Consider the following 26,508-nt stretch of genomic DNA (forward strand, 5'->3'; position numbering starts at 1 on the left):
AGAGGCCAGTTTACAATAATGTACATCCATCCCGTCAACTTCTTGTTCAGGCTCTTGGGAAAAGTCTGCACTGCACATATTTGTTATTTTGTTAAATTGATGAGTAACTGCAAGCAGGTCATGTAGAGACCTTGTGACAATATTTATTACCTATTAGAAGAGTTGATAAGGAGTCTCCCAGTTGCAAAGGCAGGAATGAGAGAGAAAGAGTTCATGAAAGAGGAGACCAAAGCGAAGTGAGTGACCTACAGAGAAAATAAGCAAGATAGGAAAAAGTACCCTGTAATATGGCCACATTTTGCAATAGTGTCAGATCAAGCTGCAGTGAGGAAGAAAAAAAAAAATCAAGAGTAGAACTAAAATGTGAGCTCTTGTTTCCATCAAAGAGTCTTTTATAAGGCCAACAAATCTTCATTAAAACAGATGCCAATGACAAAGTGAAAATGCAGGGAAAGTAATAAGTGATTGGGTGAATTAACTTTCTCAAGGAGGGGGCAAACTTTGTTTTTGAGACAGAACTATAGAAGTAATTGCTGCGCCCTAGACTCCCAAGCAGATAAGCCAGGCCTGTGGTCAGAATGCTGCCCCCAGGATTTAGTACACAGGGCTGGGAAAACAGGAACAGAGAGTACTCCTTCTGGCCAGAAGGTGAAGCATGGTGAGTGACAAACACCATACAGCCTGGAAAAACACTCTCATAATTTATCAAGCAACAACCATTGCATAACAAGGAAGGGGTTCTTTGCTGATAAGCGAATTTCAACAGCCTCACTTACAGTTGGCTTGCTTATTTTTATATCTAGAAATCCAGGTAATTTCCCCCCCTCCTTCTGTATAATAACATTGCTTTTTTTTTTTTTTTCATTAAAATCTAGGACAGGAATCCAGCATTCTTTGGTGACTACAAAATAAATAAGGGGCAACACACAGAAGCAAAGCAGTTTTGCTTGTAATTTTCTAAAGGGTAAAAAAATAATAGAAAAGACAAGAAGTTAGGATTTTCGAGTTAATATAAAGAAGTCTTGAATTATGTTTCAAGGTAAAAGGAAATGTAAGTAATTCATCTGTAAAAACGAGGAGATGTATTCATCTGTTTCAAAATAAGCGTGCATCATGAAACGAGACTGAAAGTTGGCCTTTGATGTTTTTTTTCTTTTACCTCACAATATAAAGGGTCATAGATTTTACTCCAAATTCCTAAAAGGTCCTGGTGGCCATGGAATCCTGAAAGTTTTGGCAAGGTTTCTATAAAATCCTGAAACACAAACAGAGAGAAATATTTTTCTATACGAAACCGTCTCAACTTCAGTGCTATTGATATTCTGGGTTAGATAATTTCTTCATCACAGGGGGTATCCTGTACATTGCAGAGTATTTTGTAGTAACTTTGCCCTCAACTCACCAAATGCCAGTTGCATTGTTATTCTACCAGTTATGTAACCCAAAATGTCTCTTGATATTGTCAAATGTTCCATATGAAGCAAATTTGTTCCTATTGAGAACCATTGTTCTTCACACAAAAATGCACCAGTAATATTGGCTATGATAATGCCAAGTCTAAGAATTGTATACACATTAATTGATAATTTCTCATTATTACATTTAAGAGCAGATAAAATGCTAGCTTACTGCCACATGTTTCTGGCTTATGCTGGAATCAGACTGAAGTGCATGGCTCCAAATTTGTTTTAGAGGTAGGTGAAGTATAACTCAAAATGGAAATGAATGTCCCAGGTGAGAAGGGAAAGCATATCATAGGCCAAAGCATCCCAGGAAAACACAACAGAAACAAGACCTAGTCTCTGGCTGTAAATATGAAAGAAATCAGGATGGAATACAAACAATTTACCAGGTTTCATATTATTCTGGGATTGCCAGAGAACCAACACTCAGCTATCTGACTGCTAATATTGACAGCAAATTCAGGAACACCTTTTGGAAGATATTGTCTGTCTGATGGTTAAATTTTCTAGGAAATTACAATTTGCCAATATTGATCCTAACAAATTTCCATAAAATAAATAGAAATAATTGTTAGAGAGCTACCACTACCACCTTCTCAAACACAAAGCTCCAGGAACAGATGATTTCTTGGAGAAATTCTTCCAAGATTTTCAAGAGTAAATTATTCTAATGACCTTTTAACTATTATAGAACATAGAAAAAGAAATACACTTTCAAAATTTTTTTTATGGATTAAGTATAACATTGATACTGACAAAGATTGTCCTCAAAATAAAACTGTAGTTCAGTGTCACTTGAAAATATCAATATAAAAGACCTATGTAAAACACTAGCAAATAGGGCGGCACCTGTGGCTCAAAGGAGTAAGATGCAGGCCCCATAAGCCAGAGGTGGCAGGTTCAAACCCAGCCCTGGCCAAAAACTGCAAAAAACCCCCAAAACAAACAAACAAACAAAAAAACCACTAGCAAATAATTCAATGTCACATTAAAATAAATGAATTTGATTTGAGAAATGTAAAGATTACTCAATGTTAGTAAATCTATGAAAATAATTAATCGTAATAGTTAATCCAAGGAGAAAAATAACTTGATTATATTAAAAATGTTAGAGAGATCTTTCAAAAGAATAAACAACAAATATTGATTTAAAGAAATACTCAAAAAAAAGGTAAGATAAATACTGTGACCTTGATAAAAATATAACTATTCTGATTCAAAAGCCAGCATATTTAATAGGAAAAAGCTTTTAAAATCAAGAATAAGACAAGAATATCCATTACCTACACTGCCAAGTAACATTGTACTCTAAGTCCCAGCTTATTGTACAAGAAAGAAACAGGGGTATGAATTTTGGAAAACTAGAGGTAAACCATTATGTGCAGATGTTGTAAATCTGAAAAAGAGTAAATTTATCAATTTAATTTATAAATCTGATATAATCTTAATGCACATAAAAACACTGAAAATCAGAACATAATTATTTTTGGAACTAGAAAAACTGATTCTAAAGTTCACAAAGAAAATTAAAACACAGCCATGAAAATTCAGAAAAAGTACCACTATGAAAGAGACCACCCTTTTAGATATTAAATCATATAAAATCTTAATAACATAGAGAGCTACCAAGACAGTGGTTTTGGCTAGCAAGAACACTTGAAATGAATACAAACTCCAAACACAGACCACATGTATGTGGATATTTTAATATGAATAATTTAAATTAATGGGAAAAGATGAACTACTCAATAAGTAATGATGGGGCAATTAGCTGATGTTTTGAGAAGAAGCTTAAGCAGGATACCTACCTCATACCTAACACTGGCATAAACTATAAATAGATGCAATATATAAATTTAGAAATGAAGCTATAGTAGAATCTGAAGAATATACTGCAGACTTCCTTTATAATCTAAGTGAGGGGGATGCTTTTCTAAATATGACTCAAACTGTAGAAACCATATAAGAATATACTGGTAGGTGTATGAGGAAGTGGAGAGAGGAGAGGAGGGGAAGGACTGCGGGGACAGAAAAGAATATATTGATACACTTAAAACTTACATGGCAAGAACACTGTAAGCAAAGGGGATAGTCAAACAAACAAATAAAAACTCCCCACCATTCATATCACAGACAGAAATGTTACAATATATAGAAAAATATTCTATAAGACATATAGAAAAAAAAGAAAACCAATAGGTTAAAAAAAGAATAGTCAAGGGATATGAATTTAAAAAGGAGGTACAAGTGGCACTTAGCTAGATGAAGATACCCAAGCTCATTCATCATGAGAGATAAGCACTAGAGAACAGAGAACAATGTTGCATAGGGGTGATGATAGTAAAGCTGCCTGGTCTTTTTTGAGACAGAGTCTCATTATGTCACCCTCAGTAGAGTGCCATAGCATCATAGCACAGCAACCTCTAACTCTTTGAGCTTAAGTGATTCTCTTGCCTCAGTCTCCCTAGTAACTGGGACCACAGGCACCCACCACAATGCCCGTTATTTTTGTTGTTGTTGTTGCAGTTGTCATTGATGTTTAGCTGGCTGGGGCTGGGTTAGAACTTGCCACCCTCGGTGCATGTGGTCAGGGCTGTAACCACTGTACTACAGGTGCCGCCAGCTTCCTGGTCTTATTCCTGGTTTTAGAGGATATGTTTCTAGTGACACCATTTTTTAATTATAAGATTGGCAAATATTCCCAGAGTTGTCGACATATTGCTGGCAAGACCGTGGAGAAATAGGCACTCTCATGCAATGATGATAGGAATAGAAAGTGGTCTAGCTTCTTTGGAGGGTAACTGGATAATGTTTCAAATGGACCCATAATATCTCCTTCTGGGATATTATCCTGGGGATATTCTTGTGGAAATATTTAGATGGACAAGGTATTCACACAGACTGCAAAAACAGAAGATTAGAAATGATCCACTTTTCCATCAGTAAGGGCTGGTTAAATAAACTATAATATATTCATAAATACAAATACTATACTTTTGTAAAAAAGGAAAGTAAAGATTAGAAAACTCGGCTCACAGCTTGGCACCTGTGGCCCAAGCAGCTAGGTGGCGGGTTCAAATCCAGCCAAATCCAGCCCGGCCCGCCAAACAACAATGATGGCTGCAACTGAAAAATAGCCGGGCGTTGTGGCGGGTGCCTGTGGTCCCAGCTACTTGGGAGGCAGAGGCAGGAGACTCGCTGGAGCCCAGGAGTTGGAGGTTGCTGTGAGCTGTGATGTCATGGCACTCTACCCAGGGGGACAGCTTGAGGCTCTGTCTCAAAAAAAAAAAGAAAACTCAGCTCAGTGCCTATAGCTCAGTGGTTAGGGTACTGGCCACATACAGGGAGGCTGGTGGGTTCAAACCCGGCCCAGGCCTGCTAAACAACGACAACTACAACCAAAAAATAGCCGGGCGTTGTGGCAGGTCCCCGAAGTCCCAGCTACATGGGAGGCTGAGGCAGGAGAATCACTGAAGCCCACAAATTTGAGGTAGCTATGAGCTGTGATTCCACAGCACTCTACTGAGGGTGACATAGTGAGACTCTGTCTAAAAAAAAAAAAAAGAATTAGAAAACTCTTCATGTACGGATTTAGAAATATTTCCAAGATATTTTGTTAAATGAAAAAAAAAATCCCAAGGTCCCCAAATCTGTGATTAGTATATCACTTTTGTGTAATAAAAGAGGAAATCAGAATAGTTTACTGTTTTAAATTGCACATGAACTTTATGTTCACCCTGTATTTTTATTCGTTTGCATATACATAAAGAAACTAGAAGACTACAGAAGAAATTAATGCCAGCGGATACCTGTAGGGTCATTGAAAGACTTTCCACTGTATTTCTTTTTATGTTGCCTGATATTTGAGCCATGTGAATGTATTAATGATGAAGAAGATTATTTTTTATTTATTTTTTAGAGACAGAGTTTCATTTTGTCACCCTCGGTAGAGTGCCGTGGCGTCACAGCTCACAGCAACCTCCAGCTCTTGGGCTTAGGCAATTCTCTTGCCTCAGCTTCCTGAGTAGCTGGGACTACAGGAACCCACCACAATGCCTGGCTATTATTTTTGTTGTTGCAGTTTGGCCAGGGCTGGGTTCGAACCCGTCACCCTCTATATGTGGCTGGAGCCCTACTCAATGAGCAACAGGTGCTGCCAAATAAGATTATTTTTAAGAGTACAAAACATTAATTATATCTTCCTTTTGGATAGTCCTGAACTGTATTTCACAAAGAAACATAGAAACAAAAAAGACTGTCCTTTGTATATGATGAAGATAATAGTCCCAGCCTTCAGCCTCGTTAGGGCAGATGTTTTACACTTGAATTATTCTCATTCAGCCACTCACTTGCACCTGGTTCCTTTCAGGGATATAGGTACAGGACTCAAAAACAACAGGCTTCTGTACAGGCAAGGGGATCAGGGAGTGATGACTTCCTTCATTAACCAGCCCCCAACAGAAACATTCATCCCATACATTTAGGAAGTCAAAGCTTCATCCTTTGCCTTGGCCCTCACACTCATGTAGATCACTAAGTAACACTAATTTTTAACCTTGTAAGGATGCAGCCTCTTCTGGAATTCCTCTGATTCCAACGTCTCCCTCTCAAGTTCTTGAAATTGAGGGCAGTTCCTGAAAGGCAGGTGTAGCAACTGAGGACAAAAGAAAAATCATAACAACTTTATTAGTCACGAGAACTCTGTGTATGGAGTTGCAGCAATATTGTGTGTTACTCATTGGGTCCAAAGCAACCTTAATAAAAGATTCAAAGGTGTTTTGAGTTGAAAGGAAATTTTAAAATTGAAGGGAAAAAGACAAATGGTGCACAGGTTTTAAAATAGGATATGCACCCAGAACTGAAAACCTTCATTTTTATTTTCTTTCATAAATTTGCCTAAATAGGACTATGCTGTTGGCAAATACTCATTCACACTTTCCGGTTTTCCATGTGAATGAGAACTTACCCTGTCTCTTCCCAGCCCCTTTCATTTCCAGCACTGGATGCACATCTGTGTGCACACGTGTACACACACACTCAGGTATGAGTAATTAGCTGGAGGTTGTGGACAGAATCTTAAGGGATCAATTTAGCATTTATTGGCTTTAGTTCTTGCAGATTTGCAGGCTGTTAAAGTAAAGGGTACATATGAAGTATATAGAAAAATGTATTTCAAGTGATGGTCTTAAAATGGGTTTAGACTTGACAGTCTTTGGGTTGGTGACTTCCAAGTTTATATTATGACCCTTACTTCCCATCTGTGGCTAATCTTGTGTTTCTCACTGTTGAGGGATATCACTACTTTGGATTCTTCTTCCTCAAATCTAACATGGGCAAAGTTGAACTCAATTTCTTCATTTTTAACTGTTTCCTCTTTGCAATTTCTCTATTACAATGGCAAAATGTGTCAACCTCTTCACAGACTAACCACTTGTTTGTCTACTTTCAAAATATATCCAATATAGGCCTCTTTTATCTCCTCTCTTGGTCCAAGCCACCATCACCTGCATTTCAGCTGCTGCAGGAGTTCCTATTTGGTCTACCAGCCTCTACAACTCATTCTCTATGTAGCTGCTACACCACTATTTTTAACTTATTAACAATTAACTGTTATTAAAAACATCAATCAGATCGTGTTGTTTCATGATGTATGACCTCCTTTGTCTTTTCATTTTACCTGGAACAAAATCCAAACTCACTATCATGACTTACAGGAGTCTACATGAGTTGACCCCTAGACAACTTTCTGCCCTCCTTTTCTATTACCTGTCCCTCTCACTCCCCTCCAGCAATACCATGGGCCTTCTGACTGTCCCCTGAACACACAGGTCTAGGATCTCTGCATAAAATGTTCTGCCTGGATCACTCGCCAACTGACTTCCACCCTTCTAGCCATCCTGCTACCTTGTTAACTTGTTTTATTTCCTTCAAAGACCTCATAACTACCTGAAATTATTTTATTTACTTTTTTATCATCTATTTCCTATAAAGTATACACTCAGTAGGAACCGGGATCTCCTTGTTAATTGCTGGATTGTCAATGCAGCAATTAACAGGGCTTACATATAAGTAGCTGCTCAGGAAATACAAGCTGCTGCCTGTTTGACATTTCTGATTCTGTGTCACCTTACCTTGTTTTCCTTCCCACAACATCTTTTACCATCTAACTTTAGCCTTTCATTTCTATATTTCTGAATTACTTCAACAGTTGTCCTCTGAGGCTCCAGTGTCACAACTACAAGCTATTGTCAGACAAAAAGAAATGCCTCAAAACACTATCAACCCATGTGTGTAATACAGAAGAACGTATACAGGTTTCTTTTATATCCATTGCTTTAAGTCTAAATTTCCCTGCATGGATTTCAAATTTTTCCATAGGAGAAATGATATTATTGAGGGAAAAAGCACAGGACTGTTCACTAAAAAGATTAGGTTTTAATTATTCGCTTAACCATCCTTAAGTTTAGTTTTCTCGTCCACAAATTGTCTGGTTAAAAGTAAAAAGAACCATCACCCAGACATGTGTCCAGAATGCTGTAATTTACAATGCAATATTCCATTTTTTCCTCATTTCTTAGCTGATGAGTTCCACAAGTTCCTAAGAGGAAGTTAGGTGAGTACTGTGTTCCTATTTTACAGGAAAGGAAGTGGAGGTGCAGGGGGGCTCAGGGTTATGTATCTGAATTGGTAGTTGGCTCCCAGACCTGTGTTTCCAAATCTCAAAACCAGCCCTTCTTCTAACATCACACTTTCTTTCTTTCAGCTTAAGATTTCTTTTGACAGGGCAGTGCCTGTGGGTAGGCACTGGCCCCATATACCGAAGGAGGGTGGCAAGTTCAAACCCAGCCCTGGCCGAACTGCAACAAAAAATAGCCAGGTGTGGTGGCGGGCACCTGTAGTCCCAGCTCCTTGGGAGGCTGAGGCAAGAGAATCACCTACGCACAGGGGTTGGAGGTTGCTGTGAGTTGTGATGCCATGAGGCACCCTACTGAGGGCGACAAACAAATTAAGACTCTGTCTCAAAAAAAAAAAAAATAGGTTTCTTTTGGCTACTAAGTGTGGATTTTCTAATCTGTGCCTAGCACGGTTATTCAATCATATTTTCATTCTTGCTAAACATGGACTCTGGGCACAGAATAACTAGCACTCTGCATGTTCACTCAGGGACATGCCTTGGTGCTGCCTTCCTCTCCTTTCCTACCCCTCTCATGAGGTCTGGTTCAAGTTCTCAGTATCTCTATGAAGACTTCAGTGATGGCCCTGGGGCAGCTCCATGTATGTTTCATTCTCTGAATTCATCCAGCATGGACAGCTTGCTCTTGCAATCAATGTCTTCTATAAGTTTGTCACATGCCAATCTGTTTTATCAAACAAATGAGTTAGGGAAGACACTGGCCTCCCCCTTCTCTATAGCTCTTAGCACAGCTCTGGGAATAACCTTGCATTGATTCATCAATTTTGTTAGATTCTCCCCCCCCCCTTTTTTTTTACCTTAAACTCCTGGTAGCTGAGACTATAGCCACCTGCCACAATGCCCTGCTACTTTTTCTATTTTTAGTAGAGATGGGGTCTTGCTCAGGCTGGTCTTGAACTCCTAAGCTCAAGCAACCCACCTGTCTCAGCCTCCCAAAGTGCTAGGATTATAGGTGTGAGCCACCTCTGCCCAGATGTTAGATTTCTTAATTGATATTAGAGAGAATTTTTTTCACTTTCGTGAGTGGGAAGTGGGAAGTTATAGGTAGATGCTGCTGCTTGCTTTTCTCTACCTTTTTCTTACTCATCCTGTTTCAATCTTCCTAATCTAACAGCACCTGTATTCTCTATTTAATTACTGTCATTCAGGAACAAAGGTTCAATGCTACCTTGGTCTACATTTGGCTAAATTTGGTGCTGGTATTCAGTCTTTATCTCTGCAGAAAAGACTGTGGTAAAACTGATTTTAAAAAAGAAAACTTTTGGAAGAAAATATTCACAAATTCTTAACACAATCATAATAGTTTACTTCTGATTCTGTGAAGGAAAAAGATATAAATAAATAATTCTGTCTTTTTACGAAATACTAGAAAAGTGATTGGAGTAGATTCACCTCCAGTGATGTTGACAGTGCAGTATAAGTCAGTTTCTACAGTTGGGAAAAATTTTTAAGTTACTAGATGCAGCAATAAAGTCAAATTTTGGGGCTGCACTTGTGGCTCAAAGGAATAGGGCACTGGCCCCATATGCCAGAGGTGGCGGGTTCAAAACCAGCCCTGGCCAAAAACTGCAAAAGAAAATAAATAAATAAAGTCAAGTTTCTAGAAGTCCCGGCAGGACAAGTAGAATAGTAACATACCCTAGAGATCACTGGGAAAATTGCTAGGTCCTTGTGGAAACAGCCTAAATGCCCATCAACCCAGGAATGGATTAACAAATTGTGGTATATGTATACCATGGAATACTATCCAGCCATTTAAAAAGATGGAGATGGTGGTGACTGTGGCTCAAGTGAGTAGGGCACTGGCCCCATATGCCAGAGGTGGCGGGTTCAAACCCAGCCCAGCCAAAAACTGAAAATAAAACAATAATAAAAAGATGGAGACGTTACATCTTTTGTATTAACCTGGATGGAAGTGAACACATTATTCTTAGTAAAACATCACAAGAATGGAGAAGCAGGAATCCTATGTACTCAATTTGGATATGAGAACAATTGATGATCTAGTACACGGTGGGGGGTGGGAGAAGGGGGTGCAGGGAGAGGGAGGGAGGGGGGTGGGGGGTCATGGGGTATGACACAGCTTTTGGGGACAGGACAGAATTATAAGAGGGACTTTACCTAACAAAGGGAATCAGTATAACCTGGTTCTTCGTACCCTCAATCAATCCCCAACAATAAAAAAAAAGCTAACAAAAATATTTATAATAAATATCCATTAATATTAAAACAAATGCTAGATCCTGCAGTCAGGCTAAGCTTTAGCCATAAAGAGATGAGATGGTCACGCCTATGTGATGCAGGGAAATTAGGAAAGAAGAATTCTTTATCTCAAACTATTTCTTTTATATAGTCTTAAGTTCTATATTTGGAAGAGTCATTAGATTTATCTATTACTATTTTAAAAAATATCAGTTCCTCTGAGAAGGTTAAGAGTTCCTGGTGAGTCCCACCCTCTGTATTAAATCTGAGATTTTCTCTCCAACAGGCCCATTCAGGCAGCTTGATTTGCAGAACTGGTTCTCAAACTTGGTTCCCCACTGGAATCATCACCGGATTCAACCCTCAAAGATTCTGATTTGTTATGGGGAGTGCCCTGGGCATCAAAGCTTTGTCAAACTCCCGAAGTAATTCTAATATTCAGCTAAGCTTTTGGTCCACTATTTTACAGGCAAGAAAATAGCCTGTAAAAGGGAGGAGTGTTTGGTAGGTGTAGACATCTTTGGATATTCCGGGGAGGGAAAAAATCTGTGTGGGGCACCAAAAGCCTGGGAATTTAAGACAGAGAGCACTGGGAGGGGTGTGTGTGTGTTTGTGAGAGAGAGGGAGAGAAAGACAGACTGCCAACAATTGAAAGAGTGGCAAAACAAAGTGGACAATAAAGACACAAAGGAAAATTTGGTTCCTACTCCCAGTTGCCTAGGGCTTCCCATGTCTTACATTGTCCTTTACATTTTGATTTAAAGAAGAATTAAAACTCTGCAGCCCGAGGAGTGTCCAGACGCCCAAATCCACGAGTATGAGCAGCCTGCCTTCCTCCTTCCAGGCCCATGAGGAACCTCCCAGTTTCCCTGGTCTACTGACCCGATCTTCAGGAAGAGACACTGTGTGCACTGGGATGGGCTGCCAGAGCAGGCTGGGGTTCCAGATGCTGATACCTTCTGGAGGAAACAGGGCTGCAAGGTTTGCCATAGCACTCATCAAAGTCCGATCAACATCTGTGCTTCGAATATAAACCTAGAACAGAAAAATCAAAACAGACGCCGACGTAGAGAAAACGTCAGGCTTTCGTCCGTGGAGCGGACGAGGTATTAGAGGAAGGGCAGGACACCCCTAAGAAAAGAATTGTATAAAGAGAAGTATGTTTGTAAACAAGATCTCTGACTTGTATAAGTTCCCTGGAAAATAGAAAAAGTACTTTTACATATGCAGTATTATTTCGAGGGTTAAAGGTCCCACACATTAGGCTCCCCAACTGACCTGTTCATGTTTATAGGAATCATTCAAGAAGTTTTTGTATCTTTTTCTTATATACTTTCCAAGTTCATAATGCTGCTCCATGCCCACCTATAGGAGATAATAAAAGCAAAAATTAGTGAAAGTAAGTTCTAGGAATCACATTATCATAGACATTTGTCTCATATTTTATCATTAATGTGTAATGATATGTGTAGAATGCTTTGATAGTACCACAATAAAAACACACATTTAAATAAAAGTAAGGAAAGAGAGCTTCTTTTTTTCTTATTGTTTCAGGTTCATTGAGGGTACAAAGAATTAGGTCACACTGACTGCATTTGTTAGGTACAGTCCCTCTTGTAATTGTGCCCTGCCCCTAAGAGGGTGCCATACACCGTGACCCCCTATTCCTGTGGTCCTCTTCCCTCTTCCTCGCTTCCCCAACCCTCACCTTGAATTAATTTGAGTTTTTCTCTTATGTTGGTATGTATTAGATCATCTACTAGCTTCATATTAGTATTGAGTACATTGGATTCTTGCTTCTCCATTCTTGTGATACTTTACTAAGAAGAATGCATTCCAACTCAATCCAGGTTAATACAATAGATACAAAGTCTCCATCTTTTTTAATGGATGAATAGTATTCCATGGTATACATATACCACACCTTGTTAATCCATTCCTGGGTTGGTGGGCATTTAGGTTAGTTCCACATTTTGGCAATTGTAAATTGAGCTGTGATAAATAGTCCAGTGCAAATGTCCTTATGATAAAAGGATTTTTTTTTTCTTTTAGGTAGATGTCTAGTAATGGGATTGCAGGATTAAATGTGACATCTAATTTGAGTTCTTTGAGGAGTCTTCCCTTCCAAAAAGGGAAGTTTGCAGTTCCATCAACACTGTAAGTGCTCCCTTCTCTCCACATCCACGCCAGCATCTGCAGCTTTGAGACTTTGTGATGTGGGCTATTTTCATGGGGGTTAGGGCCGCATTTGCATTTCTCCAATGATCAGGGATGATGAGCTTTTTAAAAAATGTTTGTTAGCCATTCATCTGTTTTTATCATAGAAGGTTCTGTTCACATCTCTTGTCCAGTGGTAGATGGGATTGTTTGCTCTTTTTGTTATTGTTGATTAATTTGAGCTCTTTGTAGATTCTAGTTATCAACACTTTGTCAGATTCATACCCTGCAAATATCATTTCCCATTCTGAAGATGTCATTTTGCTTTACTAGTTGTGTCATTAGCTGTGCAGAAGCTTTTCAGCTTAATTAAGTCCCATTTGTTAATTTTTGTTGTTGTGATGGCCACTGAAGTGTTTGTCATAAAATCTTTCCCCAGTCCAACATCAAGAGTTTTTCCCACTCTTTCTTCTAAGATTTTTATCATTTCAGTCTTAGATTTAAATCTTTCATCTATCTTGAGCCAATTTTTGTAAGTGGTGGAAGGTGTGGGTCAAGTTTCAGTCTTTTACATGTGGTTATCTAGTTTTCCCAGCACCATTTGTTGAATAGGGATTCTCTTGCCCACTGTATGCTTTTGTTTGGTTGTTAAAGATCAGATGGCAAGTAGAGACTGGTTTCAGCTTTTGGTTTTCTATTCTGTTCCATATGTCTGTGTCTCTGTTTTTGTGCTAATACCATGTGTTTTGATTACTGTGGACTTGTAATATAGCCTGAAGTCTAGTAAAGTGATGCTACTAGTTTTGTACAGGTTCCATACAAAATGAAGCACTATTTTCTTCAAAGTATGATGTTGGTATTTCAATGGGGATTGCACTGAACCTTTTGTTAATGTACTCTGCTATTTCTTTTTTTTAGGATTTCATAATTCTCTTTGTAAAGCTTTCACCTTTGGCTTAGAACCTATAGCACAGTGGTTACGGTGCCAGCCACGTACACTGAGACTGGTGGGTTTGAACCCAGCCCAGGCCAGCCAAACGATGACAACTGCAACAAAAAATAGCCAGGCATTGTGGCAGGTACCTATAGTCTCAGTTACTTGGGAGAGGCTGAGGCAAGAGAATCACTTAAGACCAAGAGTTTGAGGTTGCTGTGAGCTGTGATACCATGGCACTCTACTAAGGGTGACATAGTGAGACTTTGTCTTAAAAAAAAAAAAGAAAAAGAAAAAAAGATCCTTCATCTCTTTTGTTAGGTATATTCTTTTTCTTTGAGGCTACTGTGAAGGGAATTGTGTCCTGATTTGCATGTCATCTTGGCTGTTACTGGCATATACAAAGGCTACTGATTTGTAGACAATGATTTTATACTCGAGACATTATTGTATTTCTTTTTTTTTTTTTTAGAGACAGAGTTTCACTTTGTCACCCTTGGTAGATAGAGTGCCATGGCATCACAGCTCACAGCAACCTCCAACTCCTGGGCTTAGCTGATTCTCTTGTCCCAGCCTCCCGAGTAGTTGGGGCTACAGGTGCCCGCCACAACTCCTGACTATCTTTTTGTTGCAGTTTGGCAGGGGCCAGGTTTGAACCCGCCACCCTCAGTATATGGGGCCGGCACCCTACTCACTGAGCCACAGGTGCCACCCCTATTGTATTTATTGATCATTTCTAGGAGTTTTGCAGTTGAGTCTGAAGGGTTTTCTAAGTATAAGATCATATTATCAGCAAAGAGTGAAAGTTTGACTTCCTTTGCCCCCATGTGGATGGCCATCCTTCTCTTGCCTGATTGCATTGGCTAGAATTTCCAGCATAATGTTGAATTGTAGTGGTGATAGAGAAAAGAGAACTTTAATCTTTAGTCACTGCTCCCTGATGCCCTAAGAAAACTTATTCATCTTCATGAATAACACTTGACACAGAGACTTGCACACAGTAAGGGCTGAGTTGATAGTTGGTGATTCAGCTGGTTTAAGTAAATTATTTATCTCTGGTGTGGTGGGATCCATCCTTGATGGTAAAGCATTCAAAAGGACTGACCACTTGGTGGGGTTTTTGTGGAATAAATTCAACCATTTGATGAGGTTGGACTTGATGAATCTGAAGGTTTCTTTCAATCTCTGGGTGCAATGATTTATTACCTGCACAAATTATTTATTCCTGTTTTATAAAAAAGATTAGAGCCTATTACTCAAACTGTGGTTTGTGGATCAGCAGTATTAGAATTACTTGAGAGCATGATAGAAATAAAATTCTTGGGCCCCAGTTTTGACCTAGTGAACCAGAATTCTGGGCGGTACAGCTCAGGAATCTATTTTTTAAAAGCTCTCTAAGAGCTTTTGATAGGCAATAATCACTGAGATACACTGCATTAGCTCAGTGGTCCGCAAGCATTACTGTGCATCAGAAGCAAAATTATCTAGAGGTGCTTGATGAAATGCAGATGCCTTACATTTCCCTCCAGATACCAGCTCATTAAAGCTTGAGTAGGGCACTGGAATCTGCGTTTTAACAACTCTCCCCTCCCACCCCCAACACCAAGTGATTTAGATGTAGGTAGTAGAGCACTATGCTCTGACAATCATCACATTCAAGTTTGTCTTCGATAGTCTCTCCAGGGCTTCAGGAGCCAGAGAGGATGTTGTCACTGTGGTGTTGCTTGGTCTTACTTGTCATTCCTCGTCACTCTTGGCCATCTCTGTCATCACATCCCAATGAGGATGGGGATTAAGTTGGGAAAGGAATAATGTCCCATGACCTGGGTAGCTGAGAAGCAGGTACTTTGGGTCTAATTGTGTCTTAACTTATAGCTGACTTTTGAGGTAGCAGTCATCATCTGCATAGAGCAGTGATTTTCAAACTTTAGCATGCACAGAATCACTTGGAAGACTCATTAAAACACAGATATCTTGAACTTAACTCCAGAGTTTCTGGTTCACTGGGTATAGGATGAGGTCAGAGAATTTACATTTCAGATAAGTTCATAGGTGATTCCCACTTTGAGAACCACTAATCTAGTGAGCCATCACCTTATCATTACGCAGATTAGGAGTACATGGCCAAGATTAGGAATCTGTGCTCCAGAATCTTTTTACTTCAAAAGTGGTCCATGCACCAATCCCACTGTCATCATCTGGGGTACATTAGACAGGAAGACTCTCAGCTCCCACATCAGACCAGCTGAATTAGAATCTATTTTAACAAGATCCCCAAGTGATTCATCTACAGGGAGACCCAAGAAACACTGAGTAGATAGAATCTGATGGCTGGTCAAGGGACTTCCAGAAAAAGAACCCAGATCCTGCAGTCTGGAAGAAGTTTTTAGTCTTACTGAAAAAGCACAGCAATGGAATGGGAGTTCTTACAGAGCCATATATATTAAGCAAATCTGAATTTTTGTTACCCTTCTCTCATTCAAAGAGCCAGTAGAAGGGAGGGCCCTACTGGGAAAAGCTCTGACTTGGAAACCAGAAGATGCTGGCCTCTGAGTTTTCTCCTCTTTGAAATATAGGGTAGTAATTCTTATTCCTGGCTACACATTAGAGTGAAATGATCAACTAAGGAGCTTCTAAAAAATCCTAATGTCCAGAACATATCCTAAAACAAATAAATAAGAATCTCTCAGGAAGACATCAATACTCTTGGGCAGCACCTGTAGCTCAGTGAGTAGGGCGCCAGCCCCATATATTTGCCCAGTTCAAACCTGGCCTTGGCCAAACTGCAACAAAAACTAGGTGGGCGTTGTGGCGGGCACCTGTAGTCCCAGCTACTCAGGAGGCTGAGGCAAGAGTATAGCCTAAGCCCAAGAGTTGGAGGTTGCTGTGAGTTCTGATGCCATAGCACTCTACCGAGGGCAACAGAGTGAGACTGTCTCTAAAAAAAAAAAAAAAAAAAAATCTTTAAACACCTCCATATTAAGACCCCTTAGTTTTGTATTTTCTTCCTTTTCTTTTCTTTTTCTTTTTGACACAGAGTCTTACTCTGTTTCCCCTAGCAGAGTGTCATGGCGACACAGCTCACAGCAACTTAAACTCTTAGGCTCAAGCAATTCTCTTACCTCAGCCTCCTGAGTAGCTAGGATTACAGGCGCCCACCACAACACATAGCTATTTTTAGAGGTGGGGGTCTCGCTCTAGATCGGGCTGGTCTCAAACTCCCGAGCTCAGGCAATCTGCCCGCCTCAGCCTTCCAGAGGGCTGGGATTATAGGTGTGAGCCACCAGGCCTAGCCCTGTGATATTTTCTTAATGGATTTAAACAGTACTTTAAGACAGAAACAATGCACCTGGCCTTAGGGTTCCAAATAGAACCATCCAATTTTACAAGTGAAGGTGGGTGGGGCCCTGGAATAGTGACTTGGGATGGCTTCATTCCCCAGTTCACCTTCTTCTTCAAGCTCTTGAAAAGGTAGGACCCTCTGTGTTTAACTGACTCCTTGTAAGGAAAGTTGAATTGCAATATATCAATCTGACAAGAAATCAAATTCTGCTTTCAGCACTTCCAGAGGAATTGTGTTTCCACCATACTGTTGATTCAGCTTATTGATGACAGGACTACTTTGTATTTCCTTAAATGAAGCCTGAGAGACTCAGAATCTGGGTTGTAAGTACCTCTTAGCTCTTTTCAACATTTCTAAGCTCGTAGATTCTTCTGTTGTCCAAATATGTGCTTAAGTAAAGGCAACAGGGTAAATATATCAAAACAGAAAATTCTATACACCTTTCCCATTAAGACTCAACAACCAACCTTTTGGGTGAAAACCCAACCAACCTGAGTGAGTTGGCCAAATCCTTGTGGCCACGAGGATTCCTTAATGGGGTCATTAGGGAAGGTTTCGATGGGACTTCTGTCTCCATGCCGAAATACCTGAAAATAGATTTGAGACAGCTAAGTTACAAATTGACTTGCCTATTTTGCTTCTGCTCATTATAACAATTTTTCTTCTAAACCACCTGTTCTCGTTCTTGGCTGCCCACTGGAATCATCTGGGGAGTTTTAAGCAATTCTGATTAACTCTCACCCCTACTGATTTGGGTTTAATTAGTCAGGGGGTGTGGCCAAGGTATTAAGATTTTAACATATTCCCAGGTAAATCTCATATTCTAAGCTCACTAACACTTTTCTCATGTTTATGTAATGTAAGAATCAAGATGATTAACCATTAGGGCTGGGTGCGGTGGCTCATGCCTCTAATCCCAGCACTTGGGAGGCTGAGGCAGGTGGATTGTCTGAGCTCACAGGTTTGAGACCAGCCTGAGCCAGAGTGAGACCTTGTCTCTAAAAATAGTCGGGTGTTGGGCGGTGCCCGAAGCTTAGCCACATATACTGTGGTGCCAGCCACATATACTGAAACTGGTAGTTCGAACTCTGCCAGGGCCAGCTAAAACAACAATGACAACAGCAACAAAAACAAAAAAAATAGCTGGTTGTTGTGGCCGGTGCCTGTAGTCCCAGTTACTTGGGAGGCTGAGGCAAGGGGTTCCCAATAGTTTGAGGTTGCTGTGAACAATGATGCCACAGCACTCTACCAAGGGTGACCAAGTGAGAGTCTGTCTCAAAAAAAAAAAAAAGTTGATTAGCCATTAGAAAGCAAATCATAGGCTCGGCACCTGTGGCTCAAGTGGCTAAAGGCGCCAGCCACATACACCTAAGGTGGCAGGTTTGAATCCAGCCTGGGCCCACCAAACAACAATGATGGCTGCAACCAAAAAAAAATAGCCAGGCATTGTGGCAGGTGCCTGTGGTCCCAGCAACTTTGGAAGCAGAGGCAGGAGACTTGCTTGAGCCTAGGAGTTGGAGGTTGCTGTGAGCTGTGATGCCACAGCACTCTACCCAGGGGGACAGCTTGAGGCTCTGTCTCAAAAAAAAAAAAAGAAAGCAAATGATACATATGTCTATCAGATAGAAGCAAGAACACAGTACTTTTATGAGGTCACTTTATTGCAGCCTCTGATGAGATGTACTCCTCCATTTACTATGATCATAGTGATAATGGAGTTAAAATTTTGATATGTTATAAAAAAACTAATGGCTTTTAAATGCCACAGTTTTTGCCAATTTTGAGCCAATGATTTGCTAGTATTTAGGAGGTTAGGGGTAAAGACATTGTAGGTGGGGACATTAGACAAGCTAATTCTCACTCAGTACTTTACTAACCCACTTCTGGGTCTGTGTGCACGCCACGCTGCTTTGGTTGCAGATTTCCCTTTGAAGGGAGCAGGCGGGGTTTTTGAAATCTTGACATTTTGGTACTAATATGCTTTCTGAGTAGGATACAAAGCCAAACACAAAGCTATTTTACAAGCAAAAGATAAGGAAAGAAAACACCCAAGAAGTAGATGATGAAGTCTACACTCATGTCAGGAAATATTTTTGATACAGAAGAGGACTGTGTAGCACCTTGTTTTAACTGTCACTTATACTACCCAAGATGTTCCCGTAAACAGTAAGTCAAGGGCCTGCTCCTCTAAAATCCTGTAAAATAGTCCAGAAGACAGTGAATAAGGAACAGTCTCAGATTTTAGTTATCTTTGAGAAGGAATCCCAGGGAAGTGGGGAATGCTTCTAAGACCCAGATGTGTCTCTGTTATCTGAAAAAAGCTGACTTTTGGCCCCTTAAACCAGTAGAACAGGCTACAGCAAACAGGGACAAAGGTGCAACTTAAGACATTTAGTTTAGGTAGGGAATTACTGTCAGGAATGGTCGTCCTCATGGCAGGACGAGCATATTCTCTTGTGAACACCTACAGACGCTACCCTCCAGGGCTGAGTGTGTCATGGTTAGAAAGGATCAAGGCTAAGGAGTACTGGCTTTCTCTCCACAACTGAAACACATTTTAGACTTTTTGGCTCCTAGATAATTTGTGCAAAATACTTTTCCAGATCTGAGTAATTGTTATACGGTCTCAGTAAATTATAACCCCCCCCACACACACACATTTTTTAGTTTCCATGGTTTTTCAACCTCAGTATGATTGACATTTGGAGCCGGATAATTCTCCGTTGTAGGGGTTCTCCTGTGCATTGTAGGAAGTCCAGCAGCATTCCTGGCCTGTACCCACTAATCAGTAGCATTCCCCAGTTGTGACAACCAAAAAGACCAAAACTTGAGGGCCCAAATCACCCCAAGTTAGGAGACACTGAGTTAGCCAAAGAGAAACCAGATGAGAGACAGACACTGTAGTAAAATAATTTACAATGCTTCCTAACAGCCTATAACCACGATAACTCTTCAACATTTTTTAAGCATTTGCTTTGTCCTGGAAACTGTGCTAACTACTTCTCATACATTTAATCCTCTCATCAATTCTACAAAGCAGTTACTATTGTTATTTCCATTTCACAAGTGAGGAAATGAACCTTAGTGATCTGTCCCAATTACGTTTTGGGAACTTACTGGATAGGCTTATAAGCACTTTTTACATATCAACTTGAACTTCATAACAACTCCATGAGGTACTATTATGCCCATTTTACTGATGATGAAATGCAGGCACAAACCAGTTAAATTTCTTATCCAAAATTACACAACTAGTAAGAAGTTGAGCTGCCATTTAAACCCAGTGATCTGATTCTTGAGTCTGCACTCTAAACCACTGTGATATATTACATTGTGCAGTACAGAATATCACCACTTACCTATTTAAGAATGTCAAATGTTTAATGCCTTTTATGTATCCTATTTCCACGGCATCATTGTCTTTCTAGTAACCTGATTAGAAAACTCTGGGTTATTTGGTTTCTGTCTTCACAATTAAAAAGAATTATCTTTTCTTTCCAATTGTACTGCTTTCTGGTCTAACTCAGATCTTCATTATGCTTTGCCTGAACTGTTGTAGTTCTCTCTGTTCTCTCCTCTATCCTCTCCCCTCCTTGAGCCATTCTTGACACACAGAAATATGTCTCCCCCAAGAGAAAATAAGGTAGAATTTGCAGATGGGTAAAACTTAGGTACAAACAAGCTAAGAACTGTAGTTAGTGTGAGGTTCTAGTAGAGAGGGATGATAACTGTCTAATATCTCTATTCTTCTTTATTCCCGTCAAATTACCACACATGTGCCTATTAAATTAATAAACTTAACAATAATGAAAGGTTGTCCGGAACCTGGAAGGACTTTATGCTAAGAGAAACAAGCTAGTCACAAAAGGACAAATGCTGTATGATTCCATTTACTGACATACCTAGTGTAGTCAAACTCATCAAGGCAGAAAGTAGACCGCTGGTGGCCAGGGATGGGGGAGGGGAGATGAGGAGCTATTATTTAACAGGTATGGAGTTTCACTTTTACATAATGAAAAGAATCCTGGAAATGGATAGTGGTAGCACAATAATGTAAATATACTTAAGGGCCTTGAACTGTACACTTAAAAATTAAGATGGTACATTTTATGTTATGTGTATTTTACTACAATTTAAAAGAAAAGAATAATTATCCAGAAAGTTGGACCATGTTTTAGACTGACGACTCCCAGCATTTGCGCCATGGTCTATTCTTTCATCACATCATATTACCTTGAAGACAACAACATGAAGTAGGAAGCAGAGTTATGATCATTATCCCCACCTGTAATTTGGGGGCACTTGAAACTTAGTTGTATTTTTTTTATTAAATCATAGCTGTGTACATTAATGCAGACATGGGGTACAATGTGCTGGTTTTATATACAATTTGAAATATTTTCATCAAACTGGTTAACATAGCCTTCATGGCATTTTCATAGTTATTGTGTTAAGACATTTATAGTCTACATTTAGAAAGATTCACATGTATCCTTGTAAGATAAACCATAGGTGTGGTCCCACCAATCACCCTCCCTCCATCCATCCTCTCCCCTCCCCTCCCTTTCCCCATATTTTCAGGCTATAATTGGGTTATAGCTTTCATATGAAAGCTATAAATTAGTTTCATAGTAGGGCTGAGTACATTGAATACTTTTTCTTCCATTCTTGAGATACTTGGCTAAGAAGAATATTTTCTAGCTCCATCCATGTAAACATGAAGGAGATAAAGTCTCCATGAAACTCAGTTGTATTAAATGACCTGTCTGTGGCCCAAACCTGGTCAATGGTGTTAGAACTTGAATTACTGAAAGTTCAGTGCTTTTCTAGTTATGAATGGCCTTCAACTTCTCTAGCAATAGCTTTAGAAAATTAGTAACAGGATTGGATGGCCAACCTGAGTAGTGAGAGATTGAAGAAGACAAAAATCTGTTGTCCCAGACAGTAGACATTATTTGAATTTGTCCAAACACAACATACAAATTATCCATGAGTGTACAGAACATACGCTTAGGATTAAGAGGCTATTTCCATTAAGAGTATCCTAAGACTTGGGTAAGAATTCTGCATGAAGAAGGTCATCTATGAAAAATGAGAGGAGTGTATATATCTGGACTCACCCTCCCATTCTTTGTAAAACAGTAGGGGAATGAAATGGATTTTTCCCGTCTTAGAGAAGAGAGGGAAATGGCAGTTCCCTATTTCTGGGTGAAATAGTGGAATGCATGGGATTACCTGAAAAAAGTCAAGTAGCTGTGTGTGGGAAATGAGTGGGCCTGCGGATGAAACAAGATTAGCCAGGAATGATAGTTTTTGAAGCTGGTTTATGGGTACATCTAGATTCACCACACTCACTATTATCTCTGTGTAGAGTTAAAAACAGCAATCGTCTAAGTGTTTCTGTGGGATGCTGGAAAAAAAGGGGAGGTGGATGCTGTAATCAAAGTTTTGGAAACAGGATATACTAGACATGCCTTGAAAGACCCAGCATACATTAGCACATTAAAGACTCCAAGGAGAAATCCTTTTAACACAGGTTAACGCGATTCTGTTCCCAAGCTGACTTGATTATTGAAACCCATGTTTCCCTATGCAACATGCGTTAACAATTTGTCAAACTAGCACTCCATGGGACATGATTGGTTAGTCTGTTTTAGAAGATTATGTTGTAGCTTGGCGCCTATACCTCAAGCGGCTAGGGAGCCAGCCACATACACCAGAGCTGGCAGGTTTGAATCCAGCCCAGGCCTGCCAAACAATGACAACTACAACCAAAAAATAGCTAGGCGTTGTGGTGGATGCCTATAGTCTCAGCTACTTGGGAGGCTGAGGCAAGAGAATTGCTTTAGCTGAGGAGTTTGGAGGTTGCTGTGAGTTGTGATGCTACAGCACTCTACCAAGGGTGACATAGTGAGACTCTGTCTCAAAAAAAAAAAAAAAAAAGAAACCCAGAAGATTATGTTTTGGCTCTGTTTATGGGAGAAAACAAGAACCAACGATGGTTTCCTGCTCTTTCTGCCAAGAGCAGCTTTACAGTTGGGAAAGATTTACTTTTCTTGGATGACAGAAGAAAAGCAAGGAAACTACCTGCTGGTTCTGAGTCAAGTTATTACAACAAACCTTACAGGGAAGCCTCAGACCAGGTCCATGTCCTGGATTACAACTTTGCCAAGTGAGTGGCCCTCTAGGGTCAGACGGCCTGGATTCAAATCCTATCTCCATCATTCCAGGCACCTCTTTGTGCCTCAATTTCTTTATAAAATAGGATTCATGAGTTTTACAAAACTTTATAGAATGGTTGTCAGATTTGGCACATAAAAATACAAGATGCCAAATAATTCATGGGACATACTTATACTAAAAAATTATTTGCTATTTATCTGAAATTCAAATTCAAATTGTCTTTCTGTGTTTTACCTAGCAAACCTAATTTATAGGGTTGTCAAGAGGATTATGCAACATCATTCATTTAAAACTCTCAGGTCAGTGTCTTGTATACAGTAAAGACTCAGTTAAATATTGGTTATTATCATTAATATTGCCACTTTAATCAGGGGTACCTTTCTTCCTTCTTTTTTTTTTAAGAGACAGAGTGTCACCCTGTCACCCTCAGTAGAGTGCTGTGGCGTCACAGCTCACAGCAACCTCCAGCTCTTGGGCTTAGATGATTCTCTTGCCTCAGCCTCCCAAGTAGCTGGGACTACAGGCGCCGGCCACAACACCCAGCTCAGGGGCACCTTTCTTTTATTCTGGTTTTCCTAATAGTTTTCTAAGGATTTTCCTGAGGATGTAATTTCATCATTATAACCAAATATTCTTTTTAATCAATCTAAAGAAGAAAGTGGTATCCTCATAGATACAGACTATGTCTCAGATAGAAGTTGTTTCACAAGGGCCAAGAAAAATATATTAAGTTGCCCTTCATCTATCATTGATGGAAGCAAGCAGTAATAGGAAAAATAGTTAACACTGGCCTTGTGTGATATCTGCTAATTTTTTAGCTCTAAGAGAGCTACCTTCATATTTTGGTTTTCCTTAGGGAAGAATCAACTGGAAGTTCCTGCATATATGTTAACTAAGAAAAGAGAGAGGTAAGGAAACAGACACAGTTTGGTAGCCTGGCCTGTGGGTAACACATGGAGGGGGGACTCCACCGCATGCTGTCATATCTCAGAAAGGAGTGTCCCTCCACCAGCTTGTCACAGGCTTACAGTATGACAAGAATGGCAGATGCGATATAATTTCTGCAATCCCTATACTTATTTGTTAATTGCACCTGTTGGCAAGTAAACTGTGAATATAAGTAAAAGTGTAGCTTCCCTGGACTTCCCTGTAGACAGTATACAATATTATATTGTTTTTTAGCACAGGAGCCGGACAGCTAGTGAATTATTTATAAATAAATTGACAGCATGTTTCCTAGTTTTCTATCATTGACTGAAGACCTAGTAAAGATTTACTGGAGTAGAAATCATGATTTAGATAAGCATCAGGTTATCAGAATCTCTGTTAAGAGTTCTGAATACCCTCTGCTGACAAAACAGGAAATTTGTGTGTGGGGTTTTTTTTTTTTTTGCAGTTTTTTGGCTAGGGCTGGGTTTGAACCCGCCACCTCCAGTATATGGGGCTGGTGCTCTGCTCCTTTGAGCCATAGGCATGGCCCTGTGTTTTCTTTTTTTTGAGACAGAGCCTCAAGCTATCCCCCTGGGTAGAGTGCCATGCCATCACAGCTCACAGCAACCTCCATCTCCTGGGCTCAAGCAAGTCTCCTGCTTCAGCCTCCCAAGTAGCTGGGACCACAGGCACCTGCCACAATGCCTGGCTATTTTTTGGTTGCAGCCATCATTGTTGTTTTGGCGGCCTGGGCTGGATTCAAACCCGCCACCTTAGGTGTATGTGGCTGGCATCTTAGCCACTTGAGCCACAGGCGTGGAGCCCCTCTCTGTGTTTTTTTTTAAGTTAAAGGTAACCTTCCTCCAACTTTTAAAAATAAGTTTTGAGTGTACCAACAGAAAGAAAATTTATTTATTTATCAAACTCACTTTCACTATATCAAATAAAAAATGCAGGGAAGAGAAAGAGACAGACCCTGTAAAAGAGGAGAGGCCCAGAGGCAGAGGGAGAGTGAAACAGATTAAGAAAAAAATACAAAGACAGAAAATCCGACTCCTCTGTATAATGGTAAGTCCCGTTTACTTTGCAAACCCTCTTTTCATCTATTTTTAAACAGTGCCAACACAATATATATTTTCCTGACATCATGCGTTACCATCCCCCCACTTTTTTTTTCATAACTTGTCGCACATACCATGAATAGGGAAAAACATGATTTTAATCGTCAAGTCAATCTAGATATCAGGAAGTTATCCCACAACTAAGCTTATACAGTGTGGGGGTGTTTGGCACACCTTTTGAGTGTGGGACATAACAGGGATTCTACCTAATATAATTCAAATATTTTGACCTGGTTGTTTGTACCCTCATGTTAACCTGAAATTAAAAAAACTAAGCTTAGATTTACTTTTTATTTTTTAAAGTTATTGTTAGGGATTTATTGAGGGTGCAAGAAAGCAGGTTTCACTGATTGCATTTGTTAGGTAAAGTCCCTCTTAGAATCCAGTCTTGCCCCCAAAAGGTTTGGCACACACCGAGATCTCACCCAACTTAGATTTACTTTTATACTTCAAAGACTGTTTACAAATATTTGTTCCAATTTCCTGATCAAGAAAAGGGGAAGGGACTACTTAATTCAGAAAAAATGACCATTTTTCGTTTTGCAAACAAATAATCGTTAAGTTGAACGAAACTAATTTAACTCCTGGTACATAAATCGTACCAGCTGCAACTCCCCTTGCACTCACGGGACTGTCAAAAGGAATCTTATTCAAGGCAGTTGAAAAGTAAGTAAATAAATAATATTGGCAAAAGACACCCTCCCCCCCCACCAAAAAAGCCACCTTTTTGTTAGGATGTTAGGACGCGTTACGTCTTCATTAAGAGGAGGAACTTGCGAAACTTGATTATTCACTTTCTGAGTTTGAACAGAGCCTGGTCTCTGGGAGACAATCTTAAGGTGAAACGAAACTAAAGTAAACACTTGGCTTTTCAGACCCTGCTGGTAACACAGTTTTAAGGGAAAAGCAACGAGAAAGGTGTACTTACCAATGTGGCAAACTGCAACTCCTTGGCTAGCACGCCGTGGTCTAGCCAGAAGAAAAGCAGAAGCAAGAAGCCGAGAAGTCTTGCTGCCCTGGCGGCGAGGAGGAGCGCAGCTCGCATGCTGGGGAGAGCCGATCCCGGCGGGAGTTGAGAGGTGCTGCTTCCACTTCAGAAGCCTTTAGAGGGCAAGCTATTTAATGAAGGGATTGGAACGGAAAGGAGGAGCCACACTCATGAATAGTAAAATTTCCAGGAAGCTTGGGGCGGGGTTTGGCACGTTGTAACGAGTTCACAGGTTTTGAGCTAAAAGTTAAAATATCACTCACAGCCTAAGAGACTATAGATTTAAGTTAAGAGGTTTTAAGTTAGGACACTGACGTCCAGAGAGGGAACACTATTGCTCAGGGTCACAGAGCATGTTAGTAAACATTCTTTTCATGTTTTCAGTTTATCTTGAGTTTCCTTTAGAAGGGGTATAAGAAATTGGCTTTGTGACTGACTGGTTGTCGCTTGGGGAAGGGATTTGCCCTAATCTTTAGAAATCTTTTTTTTTAAA

General features: G+C 39.9%; 1 protein-coding gene across 1 annotated transcript in view; it reads right to left on the bottom strand.

The window, feature by feature from the left end:
- Positions 1-26,161, bottom strand: part of ACPP (acid phosphatase, prostate) — a 51,000-nt gene extending 24,839 nt beyond the window's left edge. The window contains exons 1-6 of the mRNA XM_003781699.3: positions 25,956-26,161; positions 17,285-17,380; positions 11,638-11,724; positions 11,242-11,394; positions 6,019-6,117; positions 1,160-1,255 (exon numbers count right to left, since the gene is read on the bottom strand). Of these exons, the coding sequence (XP_003781747.1) occupies positions 1,160-1,255; positions 6,019-6,117; positions 11,242-11,394; positions 11,638-11,724; positions 17,285-17,380; positions 25,956-26,072 (648 nt within the window). The 5' untranslated portion in view covers positions 26,073-26,161. The remainder of the gene's footprint in view (positions 1-1,159; positions 1,256-6,018; positions 6,118-11,241; positions 11,395-11,637; positions 11,725-17,284; positions 17,381-25,955) is intronic.
- Between the last annotated feature and the right edge of the window lie 347 nt (positions 26,162-26,508).

The sequence above is a fragment of the Otolemur garnettii genome, unplaced genomic scaffold (genome assembly GCF_000181295.1).
Source record: "Otolemur garnettii isolate 467f Iridium unplaced genomic scaffold, OtoGar3 scaffold00002, whole genome shotgun sequence".
NCBI classification, from domain to species: Eukaryota; Metazoa; Chordata; class Mammalia; order Primates; family Galagidae; genus Otolemur; species Otolemur garnettii.